At 35.1% G+C, this 27,710-nt stretch overlaps 1 protein-coding gene across 3 annotated transcripts in view; it reads right to left on the minus strand.

The window, feature by feature from the left end:
* Positions 1-2,530: 2,530 nt before the first annotated feature.
* PCDH9 (protocadherin 9) overlaps positions 2,531-27,710 on the minus strand; it is a 664,951-nt gene continuing 639,771 nt past the window's right edge. For all 3 annotated transcript variants that reach the window (XM_066545056.1, XM_066545055.1, XM_066545054.1), the window contains one exon: positions 2,531-4,783. In XM_066545056.1, the coding sequence (XP_066401153.1) occupies positions 4,410-4,783 (374 nt within the window). In that variant the 3' untranslated portion in view covers positions 2,531-4,409. The remainder of the gene's footprint in view (positions 4,784-27,710) is intronic.

Here is a 27,710-nt window from a genome sequence, read left to right on the forward strand (position 1 = left end):
ATTTCTTTGTTTTCTCATGTCAGCTACATTAGTCTTTATCACTCCTGCTCTTTAACACAGATATACATCTCCTGCATTTGTGCCATTTATGTATCCAAAGTTTCCTAAGTTTCTCCATTATTTTACTGTACTCCATGATAAAGTCCTAAAGATTTTTTCTGATCTTGAATCTTAATAATAACTCATTAAGGTAATAACCACATTAGGCAAGGAATGTGAATATAATTTTCTTTATATCTATTTGTTAAAATTGATGTATACTGCATACTCCTAATTCTGCTCCATTTGTTTCTTTGTCAGTCTTCACACAGTGCTCCACAGAGTTCCCAGTGAACTCTAACAAGGAGCATTGAGTAGGCAACTTATTAACCTATTTCTCTAAGAAAATACAGTATAAAATTTTTCTGTCATATGACCTCATCATGCTGTGGGGCTCAGTCACATCATGATGTGACTTTTTCTGCAAGTCAAATCATCTGTTGAGGATCTCAAGAAGGCATCTAATCCATCTGCTCCCTCTGACAAAAAATCCCCATGTATTGTTGTTAGCTATTTTTCCTTTCTATTCCTCAAATTACCAAGCCCATCTCTAGGCAATCTGTTCTAGTACATCACTACTTAAACCATTAGAAAATGTTTCACAGTTCAAGTCTAAATGCTCTATTGTTTTTTTGGGTTGTTTTTGGTTTTTTTTTAAAGTGGTTCTGTCTTTAGTAAGAATTGGCACAGCATCAGAATAAGTAGGACTAAGTAACTATGTCTATGCATACCTTCAATTTTCTATTTGGACTAAGGGATTTGGTCAGTGAAAACAAAAATATGAAAAATGAAAAAAATATTTGGCAAACATTTTTAGCAGCCTTTTAAGTGTGTGCATTACTAAATAAATAAATAAAGGACACTCTGTCTGAAGGAAAGCAAAAAAGCGAGAACTCACTTCAGAGAGGCATCTGTAACATGACACGTTATGAATAATTTTAAGTAATATTTAGCCTCAAAGATAGTAAAATTGAATAGTCACCAATACTCAGCTGTCATCTCATTGGGTGCAGTGGGATTTTAAATTTTTTTAAAGGTCCTCACCTGAGATATCACAGAATTCCTGAAGGGTTTTTCCTTTTTGTCTTTTTTTTTCCTTTTTTTTTTCCTGAGTTTTAGACAATAGTAGTACTACTACTGATTGAGCCAACCAAATGGTTGTGAATGAATGGCACTTACTAAATACATGTTTAGGGCCAAATTTAAATTCTGTGGAAACATCTGGGAAACATTAATTTAGCTTAAATGGAATTAAGATGCAGTTTCCAGTGCTGCAGATATCCTTCCTTCCTTCCTTCCTTCCTTCCTTCCTTCCTTCCTTCCTTCCTTCCTTCCTTCCTTCCTTCCTTCCTTCCTTCCTTCCTTCCTTCCTTCCTTCCTTCCTTCCTTCCTTCCTTCCTTCCTTCCTTCCTTCCTTCCTTCCTCCCTCCCTCCCTCCCTCCCTCCCTCCTGTCTCTGTCTCTCTGGCTCTCTTTTTTCTTTCTTTCTCAACTTTCTTTTTCTCCTGTCTTTTTCATTTAATAACCATTTCAAAGTAAGGTAAGGTAAGGTCTTAAGATGGGTAAGGTCTTAAGATTCTAAAATTGCACAGAATTTGAGAAAATTAGATAAGAAAATTTTCACCTCCTAGCAATTGAAACCAAATTTGTTTTAGCTCCTCCTGCACAGGTTGATAATAGGACAAAGTATTGAAGGTTGGAACAGACTATAGTTCTCTTTTTGCAGCAACAATCACTTATTTTATTTTCTGCCCATGATAGAAATAGTTTCAAATACATTCTGTTTAAAAAGGCATTTGTAATTTAAACCGGTTGGTGCTATTTGGGTTTTCAAATAATTGTTGTATTTCTGGTTTTAATATAGAACTCGGTACATCTCTGCTTTGAAACTCAGCATGTTCAAAAATAGGTACTCTTATTGATACGTATTTTTCAAGGTTGTTCAGCATTTTCTTTTGTTTTGTTTGTTTTTTACCTGTGCTGCAACAAAAATTATTATGCAACTACTCAAATTTTCCTTGTAGTAAAGAATTTACTGTATTTTGATATAACTTAATTCTACTCTTCAAAAGAAAAACCAAAGTGTGGCAAGTGCTGTATTTCCTATATGTTACTCCTGTACTTTTACAGAGATTCATGCAAGGATGCTAATTCCATATGCCTATGTAGGCCTAACAAATGTGGGCTAGATTCTGTCATCCTTGAACTGAGTAAATAAAACTTTATTCAAGTCAAATAACTAATTTTTAATAAGTTCCTACTTACATAGGAATGTCAGAATATAGCCCTCAGGTTTTATTGTTTGCTGTATACTCCAGTCCTACACATATAGATAGATATGAATTTAATGGACCATGGTATGCTTCAAAAAATAACTCAGAAATTCAGAATGAAGCAAAGAAACAAATCAACCAACAATAACAGAAAGAAAGAAAAATTAACAGGAATAAAGTCCCTTAGGAATCTGCCCAAGAACTAACACAACACAATCAGAAATTCAGAACATTTATTGCAAAAGCTGAATAACTAAATAATGTTGAACTGGCAAAGCAGTAACAAGGATAACTGGTTAGATATTTATTCTGTCAAAGTCATCAAACACCCCTCACAAACTGACATAAGTACTGCAATAAGCAATGCACCCCTAACCCATTTTTAAGCCTTTTGTACTGTGGAGGAAAAAATAAAAGCAAACTGCTATATACAAAAGAATAAAGAAAAAAACAAAAAGCTTCTCTTTTTTGTTAAAAATAAAATCACCTTCAGATTAGCTAAATTTGTTACTTTAAGACTGATGTTTCACTGTGGCATAAGTAACTTGCTTTTTTTCCGTAAGGACTTTTTTTTTGCATGCTATTTATTTGTGTAAATCATCTTTCATGCCTTAACAAAAACCATCTAAAAATGTTTTGGATTTGGATTTGCTTTGCGTGCAACTTAGATCTTACTAACATTAGGAGTCACTCTGCTGATTTGACTGAGGTGACATGATACTGGTACCTGCCAGGCATTGACCAACTATGATAACAAACAGTTAAACAGCAATAATTAGAGATTTAATTCCCTTTAGTTCCCCCAACTAGCCTACCAGGAGAATGCTCTGTTACATCATGAAGGCACAACACATTAAATATTCTGTGGCTATGGTCTAAAAACACTCGTGTTACTACAACGTTAACGCAGATGAAGATCAACACAAATGCTGCTGTTTCAGCAATACAAACTGTCTTAGATATAGACACACACCTGCCCAACTGGAAAAACATTATTATTGTATTTTGCCCCTGTCAAATTTCCTCCACGTATTTCAGCTGAGATCAACATCAGCTACCACTCATTAAATGATGGACTACAACTAATTTGATCAAGGATCCCAAACAAATAGCCTTCTCCCTTGCCTACCACCACACATTTAAATATTATTCTGTTTTGCAATTTCCCTGTTTTATGAAACAGAATGGAAATTAAACAAAAAATTGCTAAGTTTTTAAGCCCTTACACAAGTCCTTTCACTTCTTAATATTAAATTAAAAAAAAATAGAAAAAAAGAAGAAATTCTAAATGAATGCTGGCATCATTTGCTACTACATAGAAAAAAGGGTTTTTTCCTTTTCTACAAGCAACCTTTCTTCCTACCCCATCACTTTTAATACAAGTGGCTTGAGTTTCTTGGAACATTGTGTGTCAGACAGACTACTAACACAGAAACACCATCACTGAAAATAAAAGCAAAACAAGAAAGCAAATGAAGGAAATTAAAAAGCAACTGTGAAACACAGAAATATGCTACAGTATCTTTTCAAGTGAACATTATAAGTACACAAAAATTGTAAGTAATAATTGTTGCTATTTACAAGTATTTGAACGCTGATTGACTTACAAGTGTCCACTAACATTGTTAATAGCACAATAGGTTTAATGTTTACAGCTTCAATTGTTTGCAATATGATCTCAAGTATAACAGTCCCAGCATAGATCAATGACAACAAAAGCACAATTTTCTAACTGGATATGCTTTTCAATCTTTGCAATCCACTGAGCTTTCGCACTCTCTCACTCTCCAAATGCATCTTCTGTTGTTCATAGCAGCAGTCCAGGGTCAAAAAACAAAGAAACAAAAAAGTATATTTTCAAACTGGAGAGATCTCTGCAGACATTAATCATGTCTATTTAACAAAACCACACAACTAGTAGAAACACTCTTTCATGTTGCAGGACATCATACCTTCCACGGTGCTAACATAAAGATATGCATATCTCTGCTAGGTGAAGCATAGTTCTAGAGGTCTACCCAGTACATAAAGCTCTGACACACACATAGTATTAGCAAGTCTAAGTAAGCTAAAGTCATTGGACCAAAGTAACCATTTCTTATAGCTGGTGCTCCTTTGGACTCTCCACAGATCCCGGGGCCTGTTTATAAGACTTCAAATTGGCCAAAGGAATGTCAGTCATGTGGTTGCCAGTGTTGAAATGGCCCTCACCGGAAACATACTGCTTTCGATCATTGAACTGGTTTCTGTTGCTATCTTCTTTCCAGGTCCTGGTCAATGTGTGTCCATTAACTAGTTTGTCCTTCTTAACCCATTCCTTCTGAGGTGCAAAGGTGGAGAGAGGAGACTTTGGCTGTTGGTATGGGCCCAAGCTAGGAGGCATCCAACAGTTGTCTGAGTGACCCAAAACCAGGCATTCTTGAGTACACATCTCTGTAGCTTCAGCTAATCCTCGCGGACCAAGAGGCCCATCTGTAGAAGACAAACAGAAAAAGAAAAAAGGGGGAGAAAGGGAAAAAAAAAAGACATAATATTAGATTTTGATATTTGTCATTAAACAAATATAAACATATATAAACAAATATACATATACCTCAGGAGAAAACTAACAATGATCCCGCAAGCAAAAATTGTGCTGGTAAATTCTACATACATTTTCATTCTTTTAGAGATTAGTTGCTTTGTAGGGCGTATACTCCCTATATATGGTACCTGCCTAGTTTCCAGAAGTGGAGAAACAGTTCAATTATCCCTATGCTATTGGTCTCAGATCCTACTACGAATAAACTTAACTCCTTTTTTCTACGTCATATCAAGGAAATAGAGCTAGGTAAGTGAAAACAACCAAGGAAGTAAACCTACCCTTATGGATTCTGAGTGAGAATTAATGCTTTTAAGGGCCTATTATTTGGATGTATTCTGTTCTGCTTTCAACTCAATTTACTCCTGAAGAACTCTGGTGAATTAACAGCCTACTGCAAACTGAGAAACATCTGTACTATCCAAAAACAGGTTTGCCCAAAGGAATGCGCTGTACACAGGATTATTCTAATATTTACTGCTTTACAAACACAGCTTGAAGCACAGTTCTAGGTATCTACCCAGTGGAAGCACACTCCAATGTATAGTCACAAGTAAGAGACAAGTTAAATTTTCTTGATTTAATGTGTAACCAGTAAGAAATTCAAAACATTGGATCAGGAGAGAGAATAAAATCTGTAACTTTTCTGACCATTCAACACATCTCAGATGCTAGACAGATAAAACCATAAAAGTCAAGGGGAAAAAAATTCTTATGTAAATCTAGCACTTTAAAAAGAAATGTTCTCATAGTTCTTTGTAAGCTAGAAATATAAGACCACAGGAGACAGAAATGAAGATTGCTGAAGTACTATGCATATTAAATATCTGCATAACTTTTCACACACTATTGAGGACACAGCGGGCCAGCTGCAGGCCTCTTGCAACCAAGCAGACAGGTCACCGATGCCTTCAGCAACACTGAATTCCTCTTACTCTTACTGCATTTTTAAATTACTTAATTTGCTCATCTGCTCAGGCTGGTTGTATAAGGAAGGGCAAGCCAGAAAAAAGGGAGAAAAATCACTTTGTCTATTTTTCTTAGATATTTTTCAGTATCTAGGATATTCTTTGCCAGAAGTCATTGCTGTGTTGTAATTTTGAGCAAGAATTTTGAGATGTCTTTTCTTGACTTCAGAGTAAATCAAAGGGCTAATAGTGAAAACATTTGAAGAGTTAAGGAGACATATTTCCTTGATTAACCAGCCCAGTGACTGGAAGGAAATTATAGATTGATTTTTGAGAAAGAACATTAGCAAGTAGGCATGAATAGCAAAGTTACTAATCAGAAGAAAAATGTCAGCAATGTATCAGGAAAAAAAGTGCATCTTAATAATAATCTAATTGAGACTCAAAATGATAAGTGAAGACAGTCTAACAAAGATTTCTCTGTTAAAATGCCAAGGAATATTTTTGTTCTCCTGTACTCCACGCATATACAATAACTTACGCTTACTAACATCTTTTTCTGAACGCTGAAATTAAATCAATTAATTTAATGGAAACTTCTATTCACTTCCAACTGCTTTTAAACACAGATATAATAAAAAGAAAACATCAGGCATATTTCCACATGTTTTGTTCATAATTAGCTAATCTTCTTATCTCTGAGCAACAACTCTTTTTGAATACCTAGAGAATATGTGGTACTCTGTTGATCTGACAGAATATAATAAGCTATAATAAAATATAATAAGCAATAATAAAAGTTACTACCGAATTCCCAACATAAGAAAGTGTCCTATTGCTGAAACCTGGAACATGAAAAATGTATAGAATCAATGCTCCCTTCCATTTAGATCAATACAAGGTGAAATAATTAAACCAAAATCATTAGGAAAAAAGAAAAAAGCAACTGTTAAGTATGATCTAAGCAGAGATTTCAATGAGAACCATGAACCACAATTCTAAAATGAGACCTGAGAGATTTTTTTTTTCTTTTTTTTTCTATAAAACTCTTGTAATCCTGTATTATGAAGTTCTAACAAAACTGAGGCAGGTACTTAGAGAGAAATAAACCCAAACCAAAACAATTTTAAGTAAAGAAAGGACTCACAGTACATTGTTCACTTTTCCAAAAATTAATCCACATGTTAAAAGCTGACTTTTAATTTTTTTTTTTAGCTGTCAACTAAAGTTCAGTTTTAATTAGGTTTTCTCCCATTTCAGAGAAAATAAAAGTGAGAAGTGGCAGAACTATTTTCAACCTGGCTATTCTCCCAGTAAACTACTATTTTACTGAACAAGAAAGAAAAAAAAGATTTTGCAGACATTAAAACTTTCCAAATAGAAAAAAACCATTTTGCCACAGAATTACACTTTTCAAGGACGATGCATGCACTCTTTGCCTCTGCAGTGGAATGAAAGAATGACAGGAGAGCCTTCAGTACGATAGTTCTGAAATTTTCTGTTTACTTAAATAAATTTCAAGAGATAAGACTATAAATTCCATTTAAAAATTTAGCAATAAGCTGGTTTTTCTTAAGAATAAATATGCATGTTGCCCTATAAGCTACATGACAAACCCTTTAGAAGATTTACTTCATGTGTTTTGCTTTCTTTAGTAACAGTGCTAGGCAGTTAATGTTGCTCCACTCAGAGTGAATTTTAAGCATCCTTTGCTTTAGCCATCTCTAAGCTCATAGAATTTCTGGAGAGCACTGGAATATTCAGATATCTGCTACTACTGTGAGCAGCAGACAGGAATGGGGTAACAATGCTGAGATGATTGCCAGTGCAAGAATTGTTCCTTGGGTGTTTTTCAGTTTAACAAAATACCACTGTCCAACTTAGAACTGGAAATTTAATTGTTGTGTGAGAGTCTTCCCCCGATCAACCTTCCCTATGCAGAGATGTCAATCAAAGGCAAGACCATGCAGTCCTTATAGCAGCCAATTACAATTTTGATATGGATGTTGGTCACACCAAGTGACAGCTGTAGACAGACTGAGACACTCTCCTTTTAGGAGAGGATTGGGAATCTCAGGGAACACCTGAAGGACACTTCTTTTAGCTGTATAACTGTTCAAACAGCTGTGAGGTACGTTACAGGCTGCACACACCTCTACATATGCCTGTATGTAAAAATGCCCAGAATTGAGAAGAGGTTCAGACTCCTACTGAAAGGCATATCATCCAGTCCTCTGTCTCATGCCTTCCAATCAGTAAAATGCAGGGAATATTTACTTGCCTTACTAAAATATTGTGAGGTTTAAGTTTACAAAACGCCTTTCAAGGCTTCATCTAATATATAACTAAGAATTATATTTTTATTCCCTTTTGGTTTGAACCATCACAAGAGAAAAAGAAATCCACAAAGTGATTTTTTTTAGAAATGCAAATTGTTAGAATTATATACTTTACTCTTAAGCTACTAAAGGGAATGGTCATGCTTACTTACTCACTTATTGAGGAAAAAGGCAGCTTCATTCCTAACATGAGTGGTGCCTGCCATAGCTATCTCCTGTTAAGGCCTTTAGATAAACCATAATTGCTTGGTAAATATTGTTGCTAATAATGGTGATAATCATGATTTAGGGGATTCTACAAATTTTCTACTGTGAGATTAAAGAAAAAGATGAGAAGGAAAAAATAAAGGATCTCACCTACAAAAAAAAAAAAAGACTGTTTTCACAATTAGGTTTTTGAGTTTCTGTTTTGTTTTATTATATTCTCAATCAAAAAAATTTGTTCTTTTCTAAGACTCTTTATCATTCAGGTTGCTATTTAGCAGCATAAAGTGTAATGATCATGAGCAATATGATAAGAGAGAGATCTTCTGGGGATAGTGTGACTGAAGAGTTGGCTGCTATGTATTAAGAAAGCCATAATGTTGCCTTAATGGTAATTATCTTTCTCCTCCACCACAGCTGAACAATAGTTTTCACCCAATTTTCTAAAGTTGTTTCATTAACACATACAATGACACCACTTAAAAACCTATTCCTGCTGCTTTAATTTTATAAGTGCATTAATTTGTTTCCTTTCTCTTCACAAAAATGTCACTGCAATTTCTGTTTCAAGCTTTTCCATGCTGAAGTACTTTATTGATATATGGGGGATTTTTTTTTCAAAGTATTTGTTCTCTGAACAATCCATAATCCGTGTGGCTGGTTATCAGTCTTGGCTGCTTGAATATATAATGACACAAGTGCTGATAAAACTGTACAAGCCATCTGTCTCTGGAGTTAAATGTTTTGAAAGCAAACACAAAAGTGCATAACAAACACTCCCTTAAATTGTCTTTGTAAATATTTATATCAGATCTTACCCAAAAATGCTTTTTTGTTGTTATTTTATTCTGTTAATAGCTGTCAAGCAGATGCATGACTTGCCTACTCAAAAGCAGACAGGTGTAAGAAGGAAAATAATGTATGCCACTCAAGAGCTGGTCATACCCTAATGCTGGAATTTCTGTGTGGTCTTTTATCTCTTTTTATTATACGCAGAAGCTAAACAGCTATTTCATTGATTAACTTACTGCTGCAATTAGCAACTAGATTCTGGTGTGATGACCAGCTGCTTTTCAACCTGCTTCTTTAAAACTCTCTTGCTTACAGCCAGAAAATTCATTCTTCATTTCTGAAAGAGTTGAGGCCACAAGATTATTTCCACTTAGTGAGACGTTTTGGTCTCAAGCAAAATGAATAGGTACTCTTTGCCCCAGGGTGCTAACATGAAGTACAGTGGATTTGAACACGACCACAGTTGTGTTTCAGACAATCATATTTCATTAACTTTTCATATTGCATCATAAAATGAAAAAGAAAACAACAGCGATGTTTTCAGCTCTATTTATCCCCAAACACAGAAAGGTTTTGGGGTTTTTTTGAGCTTTCATGGGCTACTTTACTAAATGACCTTCTCTGAGACCTCATGATTTTACAGCCGTCCCCACATATGGAACATTCATGGAACTGAAATGACATTATTCCATTTCACAGAGCTTTTACAACTAGTCATATATTAAATATAAAAACTGGAAAAAAGTTTATATTATGAAGATTCTTTTGCCTTTTATTTTACTCTTAAATATCAAACAAATAAATGGGGAAGTCTGTTCTTTATTTCTAGTCTGTTAAAAAAATAATCCAAGACTACAAAATCCCACACATGCTGTGTAGGGTGTGCTTCCTTGGCATTATTAATTAAAAGAAACATTCAGTGTCTATTAAAAATATATATTTCTAGTGACTTATTCCATGGTCATTCTACCTGGCACAGCCAATTCACATTCCATCCTCAAATTACCTTGTTCAGAGGTCCCTGGATTCCGCCTATCACTGCTGCCAGTTTTGGTAGACTTATCACTACCACCTTCTACCCTGCTGCTTCTCTCTTGCTTTCCTGGTGTTCCATCCTCTGTACTAAGGTACAGATCAAGAAACCCCTGCTACTCTCTGTTCTCTGTCTTGGCTGAAACTTATCTTTCATCAAGCCTGAAATAAATAACACTGTAAGGTTAGCTTATATCTGCATTACTTAGCAGAGATTAGCTGTGAGAATCCTTAATTAGCACAATAAGAGGAGGGGCAGGAAGCTGGGGAAGAAGGGGTGTGTGGAAGGGACTGCCCAGGATACAGAAAAGCAGGAACAAAAGTATTTTCTGAAAAGGTGGGAAAACCTCGTGCAGTAAGATTTTCTACATTATTCTGTGAAATATTTAAGTGATCCAGATGGGTTCTATATCATGTACATGACTCTGTACAAAAACTCTGCATGACTTTGATTCCTTGGGCAGCTAAATTTTTAAGGCAACAATATTCAACTGCTTGAAATTTTGTTTCTAACCAGTTGTGTGATGACTGAAGTTTCATTATATCTATATCTTTTCAGAGCTAAGAAAGTGAACAAAGTAGAAGTTAAGAAAGTACTCTGCATTTCTTATCTCAAGTTCCTTTCCCTTACACCTTCTCTATCATAAAAGCTATAATGAACAGAAATGTTACTTAGCTTGTTTTATTTTTTTTTCTGATATATTTCCTAGAAATTCAATACCATTACTACTTACAAGATACACCTCCATCAGTCATGGCTCTACTGTAAGGATGCTCTTTTTACCTGACCTAACTTTCTGTTCCTATTTACAACTACTTTTTCTGCATTGACATGCATGTATATAAACCTCTCTGCATTTCCATGTGTGCATGGTCAGAAAGTACACATATAATTCCTGTGTCTGCTAAGCTTGTAAGATACTAGGGGCCAATTTTACTTAGTCCTGCCTAGTCTTTAACAACAAACAGACATGAACCAGCATGAAGCCTGTGACCATTCTGCAGGCAAGTTGCAACAATCTGGACTCACAAGGTCACGGTCCTTTGCAACAAGGGTGTGGGAAGATGCCACAGGAGATGTCACAAAGAGCCATGGTCTGGAGTGGTGCTGAGCTACAACTGACAGCTCAAACCTGAATGATTCTTCACTGGTCACACAAATCCAGCTCCATTACTTATCATGGGTTGCATATTGCCTATATTCGGATCTTTATGCCAATACTTATTTTTATTTTTAACTTCACTGGGTGAAACTTTACAATTTATTGTTTAAAAAGAAAGAAGTAAAAAGCATGTTCACTAGATAATCTAGTGGTTCTTTCTGGTCTTAAAAATCTATGTATCAGCAACCATTAACATAAAGCTGCATTTTGTATAAGCTTTCACTGACAAATGAAGCCAATTCTAGCATACCCTTTAGAAATACAGAAGATACAAAATAATATCTGGGATTTTTATTCTGACTTAATACATTCTGTCATTAAAAACAAACAAACAAGTGAATAAACAAACAAACAAAGACACACAAATGACTGCAATTTGTATTCTTAGCTGAAGTGTCACATTGTGGATGCAGACAGTCACCTTGCAGGAAGAGCAGGAGAAAAGAAATGCAAACAGTATTTGGCAAAAAAAAACCCGTTTGTTAACAAATAAATAAAGATTAAAAGCTCTACCCATCTCTCATACAGATTTCATTCTTTGGGCACAGATGAAAAGTCAACATTTGCAAATGGAGATAGTCCAAATTCAACAATACATGGGCAGCCAGAACAGCAGATTCTCTCCCTGAGAGGATATTGTTATTTAGACAGACTTTATGGCACACAAAGAGCAGACAGCATATCTTTATAAATTTGCAACCATCTTCAGTATGGCATGGAACTCATCCATCTTTTCGTCTGTTCAAGCTACTCCTCTGAAGAATACTATCTCATCTAATTTTATTTCCTCAAAATTGGCAGTTTTTTCCTGCCATACATTTAATTTTAGCAGGACAATCTAATGCATAAGAACTCCTCAGAGGATTCAAATGAACCTTTTAAATTTGATTGTATCACTTAATGAGCCCAGTGGTCAAATATTTGGAATAATATTATTTTCAGCATTTATCTTTTTCATTATGTAGCTCTTCATTTTGCTGCCTAAAAAAAAGTCTTTGTTCCTAAAAGGTGATGATGGATGGTGATAATAAAATATTCATAAAGCATCCTATGGTCACAATAATTTACTATCTTTTTTCCCACACACCTAAATATTTATGATACTTGATCAAAATATTTTGTTGAATTGATTTACAGGCAACATGCTGAGACAGCACCACTTTTGACATGGTCATATTTTCTGATCTATTAATATGCCCCAAACATGAACCTGCTGTCAGTCTAAAAAAACTTAAGTCTCTATTTGGAAGATTCAGTCAACTGTTTAACATAAAATCAAATTTTGGTTAGTAATTTCTATAAATTCTCTTTGAGAAGAGGTAGGATTCAATGTGGAAAAAGGTAGTCAAAACAAGAACTTGCAGAATGTTTTGAAACTGAGCTGAACAATAGTTATTCCTACTCTGCACAGCGTTGTGTTGTTTTTAGATGCCTGGCCATTAACTTATTTACAGCAGGAAAGAACAAAACCATTCAGGTTGAATTTAATTTCATTTTTTATGATTGTTAAAAAAGGCTAAAATAATTTGTTTTTCTGATCATTTCCTAACTTACAGTAAAATCTTGATCTTCTGACTTGTGATAAATACATATCCTGGCTCCCAGAGCACAGGCATGGTAACCTGGGATATATTAAAAAAAGGATATTGACTTTATTGAGCAATAACTGAATAAAGGCAAAATTCATCATCTACATATATATATGATGAATTGTGCTGCTAAATTATATATGATTTTTTTATTTGTATATCTATATATTTTTATTTTATCTTTTATATGTATATCTGTCCATTGATAAATAAGGAATCTGTGTATGACAACTGGGACTTATTTCCTAAGTATTATATTCCTAACATTAGATTGACCTCTGTAAAGCAAAAAGTTTCAAATTGAACATTTTCATTTAAACATTAATTTGAGGGAAGGGAAGGGAAGGGAAGGGAAGGGAAGGGAAGGGAAGGGAAGGGAAGGGAAGGGAAAAAGTGATTACCTCCAGGGAATTCAAGGGGGAAAATCAGACAATATCAAAAAGCTACAAGCTTGTTATACTCAAGAAAGCAGCTCATCTAAGGACAATGAAAATGAGCATTTATGCTATGGTGTTTAAAACACACTGTCAATTAAGAAATATAATTAAGACTATTTTTGCAAAGAAGTATAAATTTATTCTGTAATTAGGTTAATTACAACTATCTCAACAAACATTCAATTTAGGTTGAAATGCATCTTCTAATGAATCCCTATTTCTAAAGTATGCTTCTTGCCACTTTTGTGTTTTTCTATTTTCCTTCAGTACAAATCAGACCAAAGTCAGATTTAGCTTAAACCGAATTTGTTGCAAATTTGTGGCAGATGCCTTATGTATATATGTTATTATGTAAATAAGTAGTTTAACTGATTTGAAAATACTTTTGAAGTACATTTCTCTTAGGAGAATTTGGACCTAAATCTGGGTACTTGTTCTCCTAACTTAAGCTTCTTGACTCTGAAAAATTGAAAAATGTGACAGGAAAAAGTGCCTTAATAATAATAAATCAAGCTTAAATAGTAAGCTTGATTATAGTGTTGATTTTGTCTTCTATTCTACACAAAAATATATCCTTGATAAATATCACAGGACACAGATGTCAGAGATGTCATTAAACTAATCCAGAGACAAAACCACCATTTCCTAATTCTATTTGTATAACAGCATCTCATTTAGATAATTTTGTAAAATTCAGCTCAGTGCCAGTTGAGTTGTCAGAACTGTGGGCATATTACACAGAGAATACTAGAAAGTGCTTTCTTTTATTATGTCTGAGCTATACCCATGCAACAATTTCTTCTATTTCTTTAAAAACTATGTTCGTTTACATCATTTTTCAGAAGAGATATCTGTCTCTTAATGACCTCATATAGTTTACAGTAAAACTCCCACTAAACAAATGTTCCTGAGTCAAAACAGTTGCATTTTATTAAACCATGCTTGAAAATTAACCTGTGCTGAATTTAGTCATTACATTCAATGTACTGAAAATTAATATGGAAGCAACATCTGTATGCACCAAATACTTTTGGTTAGTCATACAATCCAGTTTGGATGTTTAGAGAGCTATACTTCCAAGCTTCCAAATCTCACGTGGAAGACTGCAGAAAAAATTATCTTTGTGATTCTGAAGAGGAATTCAAATAATATTTCACATGAATAATGAATCCAAATTTAACGGAGGAAATATTTTTTGATAACCTTTTTTTGTCTTCTTCCTATTTGATGAAATATCTCAGCAAATGAACCCTTCTAAACATGTAACACCTCTTTTTTTATTATATTTTATTTATTCATGCAAGAATAGCTTTAAAGTAGGCTACTTTAAGTTGCATTCAAATGTAAGTACAACGTAAAAGGATTGTCTGAAATTAATGCACAAAATGCACATAGAGTAGGTCTAAACTAACACATTTAAAGGAATATCCTGGATGCCATCTCCAGATTCCTGGACTTTTTTTAAGAGAATATTCTAATTTATTTTTGATTTTTGAATAGGTTAAAATGGATTAAGCAAGATGCTTGAAGAAAAATTGTTACTATGAGCATAGACTATGAACATTTACACACACAACTAGCTACAAGCTCTGTATAGTCTCCTTTATGTCTGTACACATTCTGGTTTCTCAAGCATTAAAAAAATCATGGATTCATATGTAAAGAAAATTTTGGGAAGGAACATGCCAAGAAAAATAATTTGATTTCCTCAGACCATTGGGTTTTTATAGCACCCAAAGACAAAATGGAAGGCTTGCTTACCTTCGTAGAATTCATTTTGTTGTTATAAAATGTGGCTAGAGAGAGATTTCTTGTCCAGTCACATAAGAATCTAACAATTTCTATAATATGAGAGTTGTGAATACTTGGCAATACACTGCATCTATTTTCTTGGTTCCAGTTTTAGATGTAAAGGTAAACTGGTTTTATTTTCCACAGGGTAGCAATAAATTAAGAAAAAAAAATACATGCATGATATAATACTGGACACAAATTTAATGATGTATACTATAGGCTTATCAGTTTCAAGCTTCTGAAAATACTGGGCAGTATGAACACATTGGTGTTTACTATTTGGTGTTTACTATTTGGTGTTTACTATTTTATTTGCAGAAATAAAAACATATGAAGCAGATGAACAACCTGAGAGAAATAATATATTTTTCTTCTTGTATTTTAAAAAAGAAACAAACTAAAAGGTGATTTACCAAAATGGGAAAAGCAGTCACTAGATTTAGCTCACTTAACATTTCCGTTTGCCTCCCTGACAGGAATGGCAGTGCAGATGTTAATTACTGTTCATAGAATGTCTTGTCAAAACACCTAAGAATTATTGTTCTGTTAATGGCTTCGTCCTGTGCTTGGGTTCAATGGCTGATTTCAGACCAAGAATGCTGAAAAGGATCACTGACACTTGGTTAGGAAACCCTGTCTTTCCCTGTAAACACCTTCAAATAATGCATGGCTTTGTGCCAACAATTTAGCTTTGGAAGAGAAACTATTATAAAACTGTAGTCATAAGGGAAATAACAGTTAATTTTAAGATGATTATTAGCCTTGTATCAAGTGAGTTATTTAATGGCAACTTCAGAGGCAGCAAATTATTTAAAGCAATGTCAAATGCTTAAAAGCATGACGAGCTGAGATACCAGAATTCTTTACTGATAGACAAAAAGATGTATTTCAGGTCAATTTATTTGGTGGGACAGCAGAGACGGGGAGCTGTTTTTCCCCACATTCATTGCTCGCATACATCCTCCCATTTGAAATAGGTTGGAGTTTTGCTACTGTCTTCATTGGGTGTAAAACTTGGTCTTTTGTCACTACAGAACACAAAATGAATTTTACAGGTAGGCCTGATTTAGGAAGGAATGCACTAAAGGAAACAGATGAATTCCCTTGTGATCTGCAAGCCATTTCTTTAGCATTTAGCTTCCCTACATACTATACCAATTCTTCATTTACGAGTTCTCCAGCTCAGGACTCTACTTTTTTCCCAAGCTGTCCCTTTATAGTTGTGCTTACTGTCTTTTTTTACATGTTTTCAACTCACTTCTCATCTGTATTCCTGTATTTTTTCTCAAAAAAAATATTCCTCTCACCATCTTTTCAGATGCCTGGATGAAAAATTCTTCTCCTATAAATTTATATCACTGAATGTAGTTAAGAAATTTCACTTAAAATGAGTGATGGGGCATCTTCTTATAATTCATTTAGGTATAAAACTTAAGGTTATTAATGACAGAATGCTAAGTAAGGTAGGATTAATTCCAGCCTAGGGTTCAGCTTTAGAAACATTCATCTGGAAGCATCTGGATGTGACATTTGGGGATATGGTTTAGGGGGGATTATGGTAGTACCAGTTTGATGGCTGGACTAGATGATCTTGAATATTTCTTCCAACCTTGATGGTCCTGTGATCTGAACCAATTATGAGAAAATGTCTTGCATATTTGCTGCTTAAAGGATCAAGGTGGTTGCTACAGAGAAGACAAAGATAGGACTGAAATAAAATTTTAAATGTTTGCAACGTATATACCTATATGGGAACCACAGATACATGTATTTTCTAATTCCTCCTTTTGATTAACAGATATCCTGTCAATCTTGTCAGTTGGTCTAGTCAATAAAATATAGTAAATCACCAAACTTAATGTACAGAAATGAATCTGAACAGCTCTCACAATTATACTGCTTTGATTAAATCTCCCTTAAAAACAACAAGAAGTTATAGCACCCATTATGCACAGCTTCATCGTAGATAGCTAGATTTAGAATTTGAATCTGGAGCTATGTCTCACCTTTGGCTTTGCCATAACACTTCATCACTTTGATCTTTTAATGTGTATACTCAGATTAGGAAATGTTCCTTAAACAGTTAATTTCCTTAAAACTAATTGCTGCATCAAAAATCTAATTGTTTTTTTTTACTTGCAAAATTAATACCTTTGAGCTCTCTCACTTGTGAGTGGATTCCATCTAGACAGAGCCCCTCTTCTACCAAGGCTTTCAGATCATTCTCAAAGCACATGATGAGGCTTTTTTTTTTTTTTTTTTTTTGCTTTCCTGCATTGTGACACAAAAAATAGAATGGAATTTCATTTCTGAATTTCATTTTAAGAGTACTTCAGATATCAGTCACTCTAGCAGTATGGATTTTTGAAGTATTAAGGGGCCAAAGCTGTAGCTGTAGGACAGTGGGCCAGGCCAACAAAACTGGAAAAGGAACAACTGAAACTTCCACTAATGCTAATAGCATTTTTGAGTGCAAGGTGAGAGGCAAAACCCTTCACAAAAGTTTGAAAAGATTGATTACATTGTAATTTGCCTTTGCCCCCCCATTCAGGCATTAAGTGCTAGCAGTATTCCTGATTATAATGGAAAATTTTGTTCCCTGCTGTGGGGAGAAAAATAGCACTGAAAGCAAAACACACCTGGCAGACACCTTGAATATGGAACTTTTTATTAAGCACTGCATTTTTTTCTTTGTTAATTAATCTATTTCACAGTCTCAGGTAATCACTTTGCAACTTCTCAGTAGCCTGACTTTCAAAGGAACTTTATGCTCTGTCAGTTTCCATACCCGTGTTGTCAAGAGCATGGGAATGACATAAACCTCTTGGTAAATTGTCCAGTGCTGTCTTGCACCTGCCTTTCCTAGAAGGCAGCAGCATTAAAAGCATTCTGTGTTCTAAAATTGCATTGAGAATGTATTCTCTGTGTCTCTTTGCTTAGTTTTTGTCTTAGCAAACCTTTGGAGTCCTACTATTTTACAGCTAAAAGATGGAGTTAGTGAGATCTCCTTGTTGACAAGGCTGATTAAGTAAGACTGCAACACTTGTTTGCACAAATGCCCCCCTCAGCATGGGCTGCAGCAGGCACAGCACCAACTAGAAGCAGTTGCTTAAAATCATGCTAACTCAGTTGCATATCACCTAAGGTTCCTTGTTCGTGCTTTGTGTAGTTTTGTCTGGCACCTGCTGTAGTAAATGGGGGGCATTTACTACAGACAAATGGGCAAAATAAATTGGAGGGAAAATACACATTCAACACCAACCCATTTTATAAATAAATGATGTACATTTATGAGAATGAGTGTTACCTATCTGGAATGACATAAATATGTACTGAAACTTGGAGGGGAGAAAAGCAGGCACAAGTTTCCACAAATCCATAAGAATTGATCTGAAAGAATAAAACAGAACTAAAAGGAAAAGTATAACACCATGACAACTGATAAATGGGGAACTCTGAGACAAATATTTTAAGAATGGTAGATAACGGGAGAATATCATGGTAAATTACTTCATTTTTAGAATCAAAGGAAATTGAGTCAATATCATCTCTCTGGACTTCAGCAGAGCATGTGATGAAGTTCCATATAGTAAATTATTTATTTTAGCAAGAATATAGGCTAATGGAGCCTGTAAGTTGATTCAAAGAGGGAAGAGATGGAGGTGAAGAGATGTCCCACATAATTCAGTATCAGAACTAATCCTGAATATTTTCAGTAATGCCTTTAATATAGACTTATAGGAAAAGGGTTGATGCAATGTGTTTCAGACATAAAACTGGAAAGTACTTTGAGTGAAAACCAAGTTATCAGAAGAATTAAAGAAATATTAAAAAAAAAAAGGCAGGATTGTTTCTTGTTAGAGAAGACTAGGAGATTTTAGCTTTTTTCATTTAGAAGAATAAACCCAGACAGTCAAAAAGGTGAAAACCATTGATAAACAGAGACATTAAATGACTTTGTAAAGTAAGAGAAAGTGTTGTCATGAGAATAAATCTGACCACACGGTGCCTATGACAAAACACTACTGGACTCCACCCCAACATTTAGTTTCTTATATTATCCCACAATAAAACCAGCAGACTTTATTTTGCAAATTATTGGAAGTTTATAGTCTCGTATTTAATTGCCTAATGTCTGACTACAGTCAAGGTATCTGATGTACAATAGAAGGTTGTGCAGCAATAAAGTATTAAGAAACTACAGTCACAATGAACTGTTTCTAATGCAAAATAGATAAAAGTATTTATAATTCCTTAAAAAGAGAATTTGCAGCATTAAGGATAAGAAGTTTTAGCAAGAAGGTGAGATATTTCAATATGAATGCTGCTGAAAAATCTCATCTTGTAAAAGAAGGTACTAGAAGAAGGAATAATCTGATGAAATACTGGCATTTCTAATTGAAGAACACCTCTCAGCAAATCAACTAAATTCTTTAAACAGGCTCTTTCACAACGTGATTGTTCTGAACTCCTCTAGGTTTTACTTTACGATGAGATGAATTGTGCCCTGGAAGTGTCTACCTCTCCCTGCTGACTACTAAATTACCCAAAGTGCCGAGTTCAGGTGTACACATGGCATCCTCAGCTTCTACAGCTGAAGCAACAGAAGACAGATCTTTCAAGATATCTCTTAAATCAAAGACAATGTGTGTGACCTTAGCAGGGTCATTTGTTTCCTCTGTGTCTTTATGCTCATCTATAAAATGAAGATAATAGAATTTCCATACCTTACAGGGTAACACATGGGATTGTGGATTACATAGCTCTCTAATACCATGGCAATGGATGCCCTGTAAGTACCCAGGCTTATTCTGCACTGTTAAATGAGGAAACCAAGAAGAACAAAAAGCAAAACTTGCAAACTAATTTATTTGCAGAGAGACCCATTTGATACCTCCCTGAAGCAATGCACCATTGAAAGATGGGATTCCTGTAAAGCATCCCGTTATCCATAACACTAAGAGCAATGTTTTTGAAAGAGGTGGTATCCCTCCATCCTGAATAAGAGAATTCAGACTGGATATGTGTTTCTCTTTTGTCACAAGCTGGTCCATTTGTCTCATGACTTAAACAATTGCTGCATCAAGAAAACAATCCTTTATGTCTCTTACCCGCTGACACATGATACATCCTTTTAAAATGTCTGTGCCCTATCTTAAGATGGGTACCAGGGAAATGTTTTCTGGTATTGAAATATTTACTGAAGCCTTCATTCCTAGAGTTACATTTCTAGAGTAACAACTGGACATATGCTAAGACACACGTGTGTCTCACATATGCAAAGGATATGATTTCAATCTTGTTTACACCAATACCAGTTGGCTTCAGCTAAATTACTCCTATTTTACCCTAGGATTGCTGTAAGAATCATCCTTATATTTCAGCCAGAGCTTACAAATCTCCAGCAGGAAAATGTCTTTTTATTGTAAGGATAAATTGGCATTCACCCAGAATTCCCTGGGAGAAAGGTTTTTTTAATCACATTGATTTAAAGAAATGTAGAGGCCTTATTCATTTAAAATCAAGGATATGAATATTTTAACAGCAAGAGCAGAAGACATAAAGAAAAGGCATCCAAAATTGCTATTTATAAAAAAAAAGAAAAAAATACCCGTTACATTGTTTGGAGCTAATGGCTGTTGATGGAATTTGGAGAGTGCAGAGAAAGAGGTACAAAGAAGTACTTGTCAATAACAAGAACAACAGCCCTATATTTGCAATCCAGTGTTTAAAGCCAAAATAGACATTCTTTTCTCTGTTTGATCTCAGGAAAAGCTATCTACAGCTCACAGGCCCAAATTTGAGTCTTCTTATATCACTCAAAAGAAGTACTGAGATAACTGTGCTAGAGATGACAGACTAGTAACCCCTCTAGCAAGCCAGACTGGTGGGGGGGTGTCATGTTTTTTGTATCTGGGCTGAAAGCACTCTTCCTACTTAGAAATGCTCTCTTTTGTTCTCCCTGGTGCCTGAAATTCATTCTCAAGAGATATGAAAAGTTGAAATTCATCTCATAGAAAAAAAAGGTGTCTTCAATTTCCATAGGAACAAAGAATCACCAAACAAATGTAAATCCTTTTCTCTTTTTATTTTCTCTCAAGGCAGAACTGCTCACAGTCATCATAAACCTAATCCCCAGCTGTATCAGCTGTTACAGCAGCACTAAAGTCAGAGAGTGTCACCCCCAGAATCTCTCCCTGTAAGAGAGACATAAGAACAAGCCAATACTATTCAATATCAGCAATATAAAAACCAGTGAAATAAGGTCTGCTCACTTGTAAATATAAATTTGCAACAAACATTATTGCTAACCAGACTAATGTCAGGACAAGAAAGAAAAAATGATATCCTACTGCCCTATTGTATTTAAATTGGAAAATTTTCTTTCTCTGAAAGGATTTGCACAACGTTTTACTTGTTATAGTAAATTGCAACTCTAAATAATTCAAACCATATTATTCAAACCATATCCTGAAATATCAAAAACAGAGCTCCTAATCTTAAAATCTAGTAACATTATCGATTGAATGGTATCACTTTACTTCAGTTTGGTAATTCTCCTATTCAAAAACAAAACTTCCATGAGAGCAAACATATTGCTAATACAGTGCAATGGCAAGCTTTCACAGTTTAATTTTCAATGAGCAATCTAAGAGAGTGTCCTAGTATTGGCTTTCATTTGCAATGGCAAAGATCATTCAAATCTAATTGTCAAGTTCCTATTAACATACAATTTCTAGTTTTAAAATAATGCCTATGCTATTTGTATCTTTACATACGGCTAAGGATCCTCTGTTCTACTCTATTAACCCCATTAGTTTTCATATCTTGTTTCCTCTTGGAAACTCCCTATTACACAGAAAAATTGTAAAACCCACTTTCTTGTCCTGAAGTTCCCCTTCTGACCTCATCTATTGACCATAAACAAATAATGCGAGCAAGTAATAAGCATGATGTCCACTCACAGCCCAACACCCATCAGAAAAGGAGCTATGCAGGCGCAGTGGTGCCACAGGGTAATTTGCAGTGTAAGTGTGTGGACCTGAGACCAAAACCCCGCACACAACCTCCCTTCAGAGCCTTCTCCACCACTGACTGATTTGGGCAAAGAGGGAACTTTCTCAGTGATGGATTTGCGTATGGTTTTGTGCTTCACATGGCATATTGCTTCTGATTAAGGTCTGCTTAAGTTTTGGAAGCTTAAGTGTAAAAGACAAACACATGTCTTGAAGACTCAAAAGCTTTTGGCTCTAGAAGGCTTCTGAACTGTTACTGCATAAGACAGTTACAACTTCCCTTGTACTCTAAGTACTTTAGTGCTTGAAGTACTTGTGCAAAGAGACAGTAAAAAGCGTTGATGACTTTGTTAATTATTTTCCTTCTCGAGCATCCTACTCTTGGGTCACTGAGAAAGGAGCAATGGGAGAAGTGACTTTTGCCTCATCTACACAGTGACTTTTGCCTCATCTACACAGTAGACATATCATTGAAATTAGGAGTGATACAAGTTTTAGTGACTAGCTTACAGCAGAGCAAAGTAAATGGAAGAGAAGACAAAATATACAAGAACCCTCACACACAATCCTTGCAAGTTCTGGTAAAGCTATTCCGTGAACACAGTTAAAGAGCATCTGAGACAAAAGCAATAAAAGTGTCTTTCAGCTCTGATAATGGGGATCCTGTTTCTTAGGCATAGCCACACAGTAAGCCTATCAGAGGTCTCTCTGTATTTGCTCATCAGTCCAAAGCCCCAGACATATTAACTCTGTTAGCTGGATTGTCTAAGAGGCAAGTCATTCCTTTTTTTCATCTTTGTAATCAAAAGGGTGTGCTTTGCTTTTACTCTTTCTAAAGTTTTATAATATTTACAAAACAGAAGGATGGACTCTAAAATTTTTACTGTCCTTTGTCGGTTTTTTATAGAATATTTGCTTAGAATCTGATCCTGATTGACAGATATTTTACTGAATCAATCAGGTTCAAAACCCTGGATAAAACAATAGGAAAAAACCCAAAATAAACAGATGAAAAAAACCCTCATACATCTTTAAATGCTCTGCCAATCTGCCAAATTTTTTCTTTTTTTTAATTTCAACATGTAGAAATAACTAAAATCTTCTACTCCCAATAAAAGAAATAGAATAGAGAGCCTGATGTATTTTTAATTTTACTTATAATTTTACTTTTGTCAACATGTGGAAACATTTAACATGCAGTCAAACAAAATACATTTTCATTAAATATACGAGAAGACTGTAATTCTTTTTTTTAAGAAAAGACTCTTTTTCTGGATAAGTAATATATCAACAAGAAAAATTGTATAACTTTTGCTTCATTGAAAGCCTGTGTGTGAATAAGGTACCTCTGTACAATCTAAATGTATGAAGAGAAACACTATCTGGAAATATAACTGCAAGTAATTAAAAAAAAAAAAAAGTTTATTTAAGCTAATTTCCAGACTATAGTCACATATAAACTTTTGGGAGATGAAAAATGTGCATTATTATTTTCAAATACAAAAGATTCAAGACACATTAGGCCATTCTTCAGGGTATACATTTTATGTGTGATCAATATAAAAAAATTATCTCACAGCTAAATGTGCAAAAATGTGCCAAATATGTCACCCAAATAATTCATTAACAGTAAGCTGATTAAGACAACACATTTTATTTCAGAGTAAAATTCAAAGCCTGTTATGGCAAACAATTTAGGCTTACAGGATTGTATTGAGCCCTGTTATGCTTGACCATACTAATGTAGCTGGTTTTATTTCAGAAGCACTGGGGAGGGAAGCATGAAATCATTATTAATTATATAAACATTAAGGCCACACAACTGGCTCTATTACTGTTTTCAAATGGTAGCATCTGCAAATTCAGCCTGTAATAAACACTAATGCATCCACAGATGAGAGTGCTGACACATGAATGGGATGCTTTGTCAGACTTGCATAAAAATGTAGATGAACTGCAGTGAAAGAACGCCAAGGAATTCAAAGGGTTTCTTGATTGCCTTCTTTAAAATGCCAAGAACTTAGGCTGGCCTTTCTTATCTTCCTCTACATGCATGTGACACTTTAGGAGGCCTTTCTTATTGTACTATAATTCAGTAATTGTTCCATCTCTGTGCACCATGCCTTCCTTCCAAAGGGCAGCATGAGATATATAATTCTGGTGATGAACAGCTGCATAATTTAAGGGTCGAACTAGCAGGGCACTGTTCCTTATTTTTGTTTTCTTAGCAGTTGCCTGGGTGTTCCAAGGCTATTTAGGAATACAATCCTTTGTCTGCCTTATTTCTTTTATATAGAATATATATGCTGGAACTTGGTAACATTCCAGAAAACAGATTTTATCAACTGAAGTTGCAGAGCAAGCTTTCCTCTCATTTTGCTTCAAAGGGCAGCAGTGCAGAACTAGTATGAGGTAATTTTTTTTCCTCAACCATGAGCATCGTCTGTTCTAACACGCAGACTTTTTTCAAACCCTGAGCCATCCCCTTTGCAAAGCATGTTAGACTAAAACACAGAGCTATCAAAGGCATTTCCACACAACATTTCTCTCACCAAAGCTAATCTCCCAAATGTTAAAAAGGTCCAGGCAGCTAGGCCCTACAAGATGAAGGCTGCACGCTGATTAATCAGCTGCTTTTTTATTCTGTTCTGGCAAGTGTTCCCTATCTGTAAATAAAAGGTTTACCCTGGATTTCCTGTAAACTAAGGAACAGAAGGCATCTTTGGATCAGACTCATAAAGCAACAAAGCCTTCTGCTGTCACATCCGCAGGGGTAGGTTGTTTGTTCTATCACAAATATCCTTTCAGGTGTCCTGGGGAGAATGAGCTAACCTAACACAAACATCCTTCCAACATAAGAAAATTACATGGTAACCACAAAGTCACCTCATTATTAATTACGTTCTTTGGCTTCCCACAGCACTTTAATTGTTGCTTGCTTCAGGAGACCTGTCTGCAATTTGTGTCATTGCAGAAGTTCAGGTTGGTTCACGATGTGTAGCTCAGCGTAGCACAAGTCCCTCAAAGAAACACTGTCATATTAAAGAAAAATACATTTATTTATGTCTCACAGTGCTGGCTTTCTATTCAGATGGTAAATAGGTAGTGTGAAAGAGATGTGACAGACTCAAGAAGACTAGAAATTGTCTGCAAACTGGCAGCCACTGTGGTTCACTGACAACCAGAATTACTTTCAGGCAGTTTGGCACATCTCCATTTGTCACACTTAAAAGCTTGAGCCAAAGTTATCCAATTAATACAGAGCACAGTATTTCTCCCTCCTCAAAGCTGGAACAGAAATAGAAATGTTTAAGATTCACAGTGCACATCGTGCCGCCTATATATCACAACGGGGTGTAAAACAGTTATAAGTAAAACATACATAACTTAACTCCCATCACACCCTCTTGGCTGCCATTCACCTCAGGTTGTCTTCTATGCTGTGCATACCATCTCTGTGCTATTTATTCCAGACAATGATTTCTCATGTAGAGTGAATCCCTTCTACTGTAAATCATGCAAACAGCTGGCACAAATAGTTGGTGAATATAAAAAGTATCAGGGAATAAGCTTTTGAAATATCAATCTAGGCCAAGAAAGGGAAACGGTTCCCTCCCCCAGCAAGATTTTGAAGGCAAGGTGAAGGTTGCTTATTTTGAAAGTAGAAGACCCTTCATGAATCAGTATCGGTTTTTGACATTATTATATGCCCATCCATCACTGCACAGCAATAACCACTGTATCTTGTGCTGTGACCCAACGCTGCTTTATATATGATTTTATTTGAATTACTGGTACTGCAGTCATGAGGGTCAGGTTTATACAGCTCTCGTATGGATGAAATTTTTCATTGAACCACAGGATTTCCTTGGAGAATTTCCACTGTCCCTAAATTTACAGAACTCCTCTTTTATCCAGATGAGCTTGTGGTGTTCAAAGAAGAGAAAAAATTCAAATCTTTCAAATACTATGAATGCTAATCAAAAAGATCTGTGAAGTGCTTCTCTAGATTCCCTAAGGTCAATTTAGGTATTTAAAATAGACAAAAGGAAGGCTACACTCCTGGCAATCTATAATCAAAAGGTTTGAAATTCTTGTATTTTTCAAAGTAACTGGGTATACAGATCTTTTTAAGAAGCAAAGAAGAAATCACAGGGGTTAAATAATGAACAAAGAATGAGAATGGCACTTTTCCTACTCTCTGCTATTTGAAGAATGCTGCATCTGGCCCCCTTCTTTGCTTGTCCCCTTTGAAACTTTCATGAAAAACTGATTTAAAAATTCTGAGATTCTTATCTGAGTTACAGCCTATTCCCAGTCAAAAACTGATATTGAACTTAAATTGGTGAGAATTAATATTGTTTCAAGTTTAGTGGAGTAAATAATATCAGAATCTTTGCTTTCAGTTGCCAATTAACATATTATATCATAATTCTTTCTGCTTAATGCCATGATATTTTTGACTGCAAACTCCAGTAATAAATATAGAAAATTAAATGTTTGCTAGTGAGGATATTTCAGACCAAATTTTAAAACTAATCACTGGAATATATTCTGGATTTCAGATATTTTTCTGCTGAATTTTTCCCAAATAATTTCCTCTGTTATATTCTGCTGAAAATTCACCTTTGAATTGTTATTCTACCTATAAAAAAAGTATAGTTTTGCTTTTTTGTTGTTTTATTCACAATATTGATTAGTGGAGGAATAGTTTCTAGCAGTAGCTTGCTTTCTACATCACAGATATGTGCACTTTGCTATGGAGAAACTTCAATAAATTAGCCTTTATGAATCACTTGATGACATTTTTTATGTGAGAGAAATGGGTGGGATTGGAAAGAGGCGTAATTGCATGCCAAGATATATACATGTTTCTAACAGTGATTATTTTAGGGTTGGGACTATTTTTTTTTCTCTTTTGTTTTAGGCAAACCAGCCAAAGAACCTAGAAGTCTAAACTACAAAGGGTAACTTCTCAATTACTTCAGGGTCTCACAGTCATTAAAGGAAAAAAACACCAGTGCCCAAGTGAGATAGGGCTTAGAATGGTTTTCTCTTGGAACAACCTCTCCCAGTCAGAGTGTGGGGAGGAGAGCATGGGGCAGGGGTTGTTCCCAGCATCCAGCCATGCTGCTCCTGAGACTGCAGTGAGGTACAGGGTGCCCCGCTGGCCTCATTGCCTTGACACAGTCCCAGGCATATTTATGGTATAGTCAGACTCTGTAGCAAATCCAATGAAAGTACATAAAAGACATTTTGTAACTTGTGTGATTTTCTGCTAATAAAAATAGAAATGGAATTTTGGTTGTCTGAAGTTATGTATGTGACTAAACCAATAAACATATTCAGTTTATAAAAATAAACTTGGAGCAAGGGGAAGAACTACTGTGGCTTTTTTTTTCCCTCCAGAGATTTCAGTCTGCTTTTCAAAACCCATGTAAATATATTTCCTACATTAATTGTTACTGCCACAAAAAATATCCTGGTCTGTGTCACATTTTATCCAGTCCTTGGAATTACTGCTTGCATTTCACTGTTCTGTCA

The sequence above is a fragment of the Molothrus aeneus genome, chromosome 2 (assembly GCF_037042795.1).
Source record: "Molothrus aeneus isolate 106 chromosome 2, BPBGC_Maene_1.0, whole genome shotgun sequence".
Lineage (NCBI taxonomy): Eukaryota > Metazoa > Chordata > Aves > Passeriformes > Icteridae > Molothrus > Molothrus aeneus.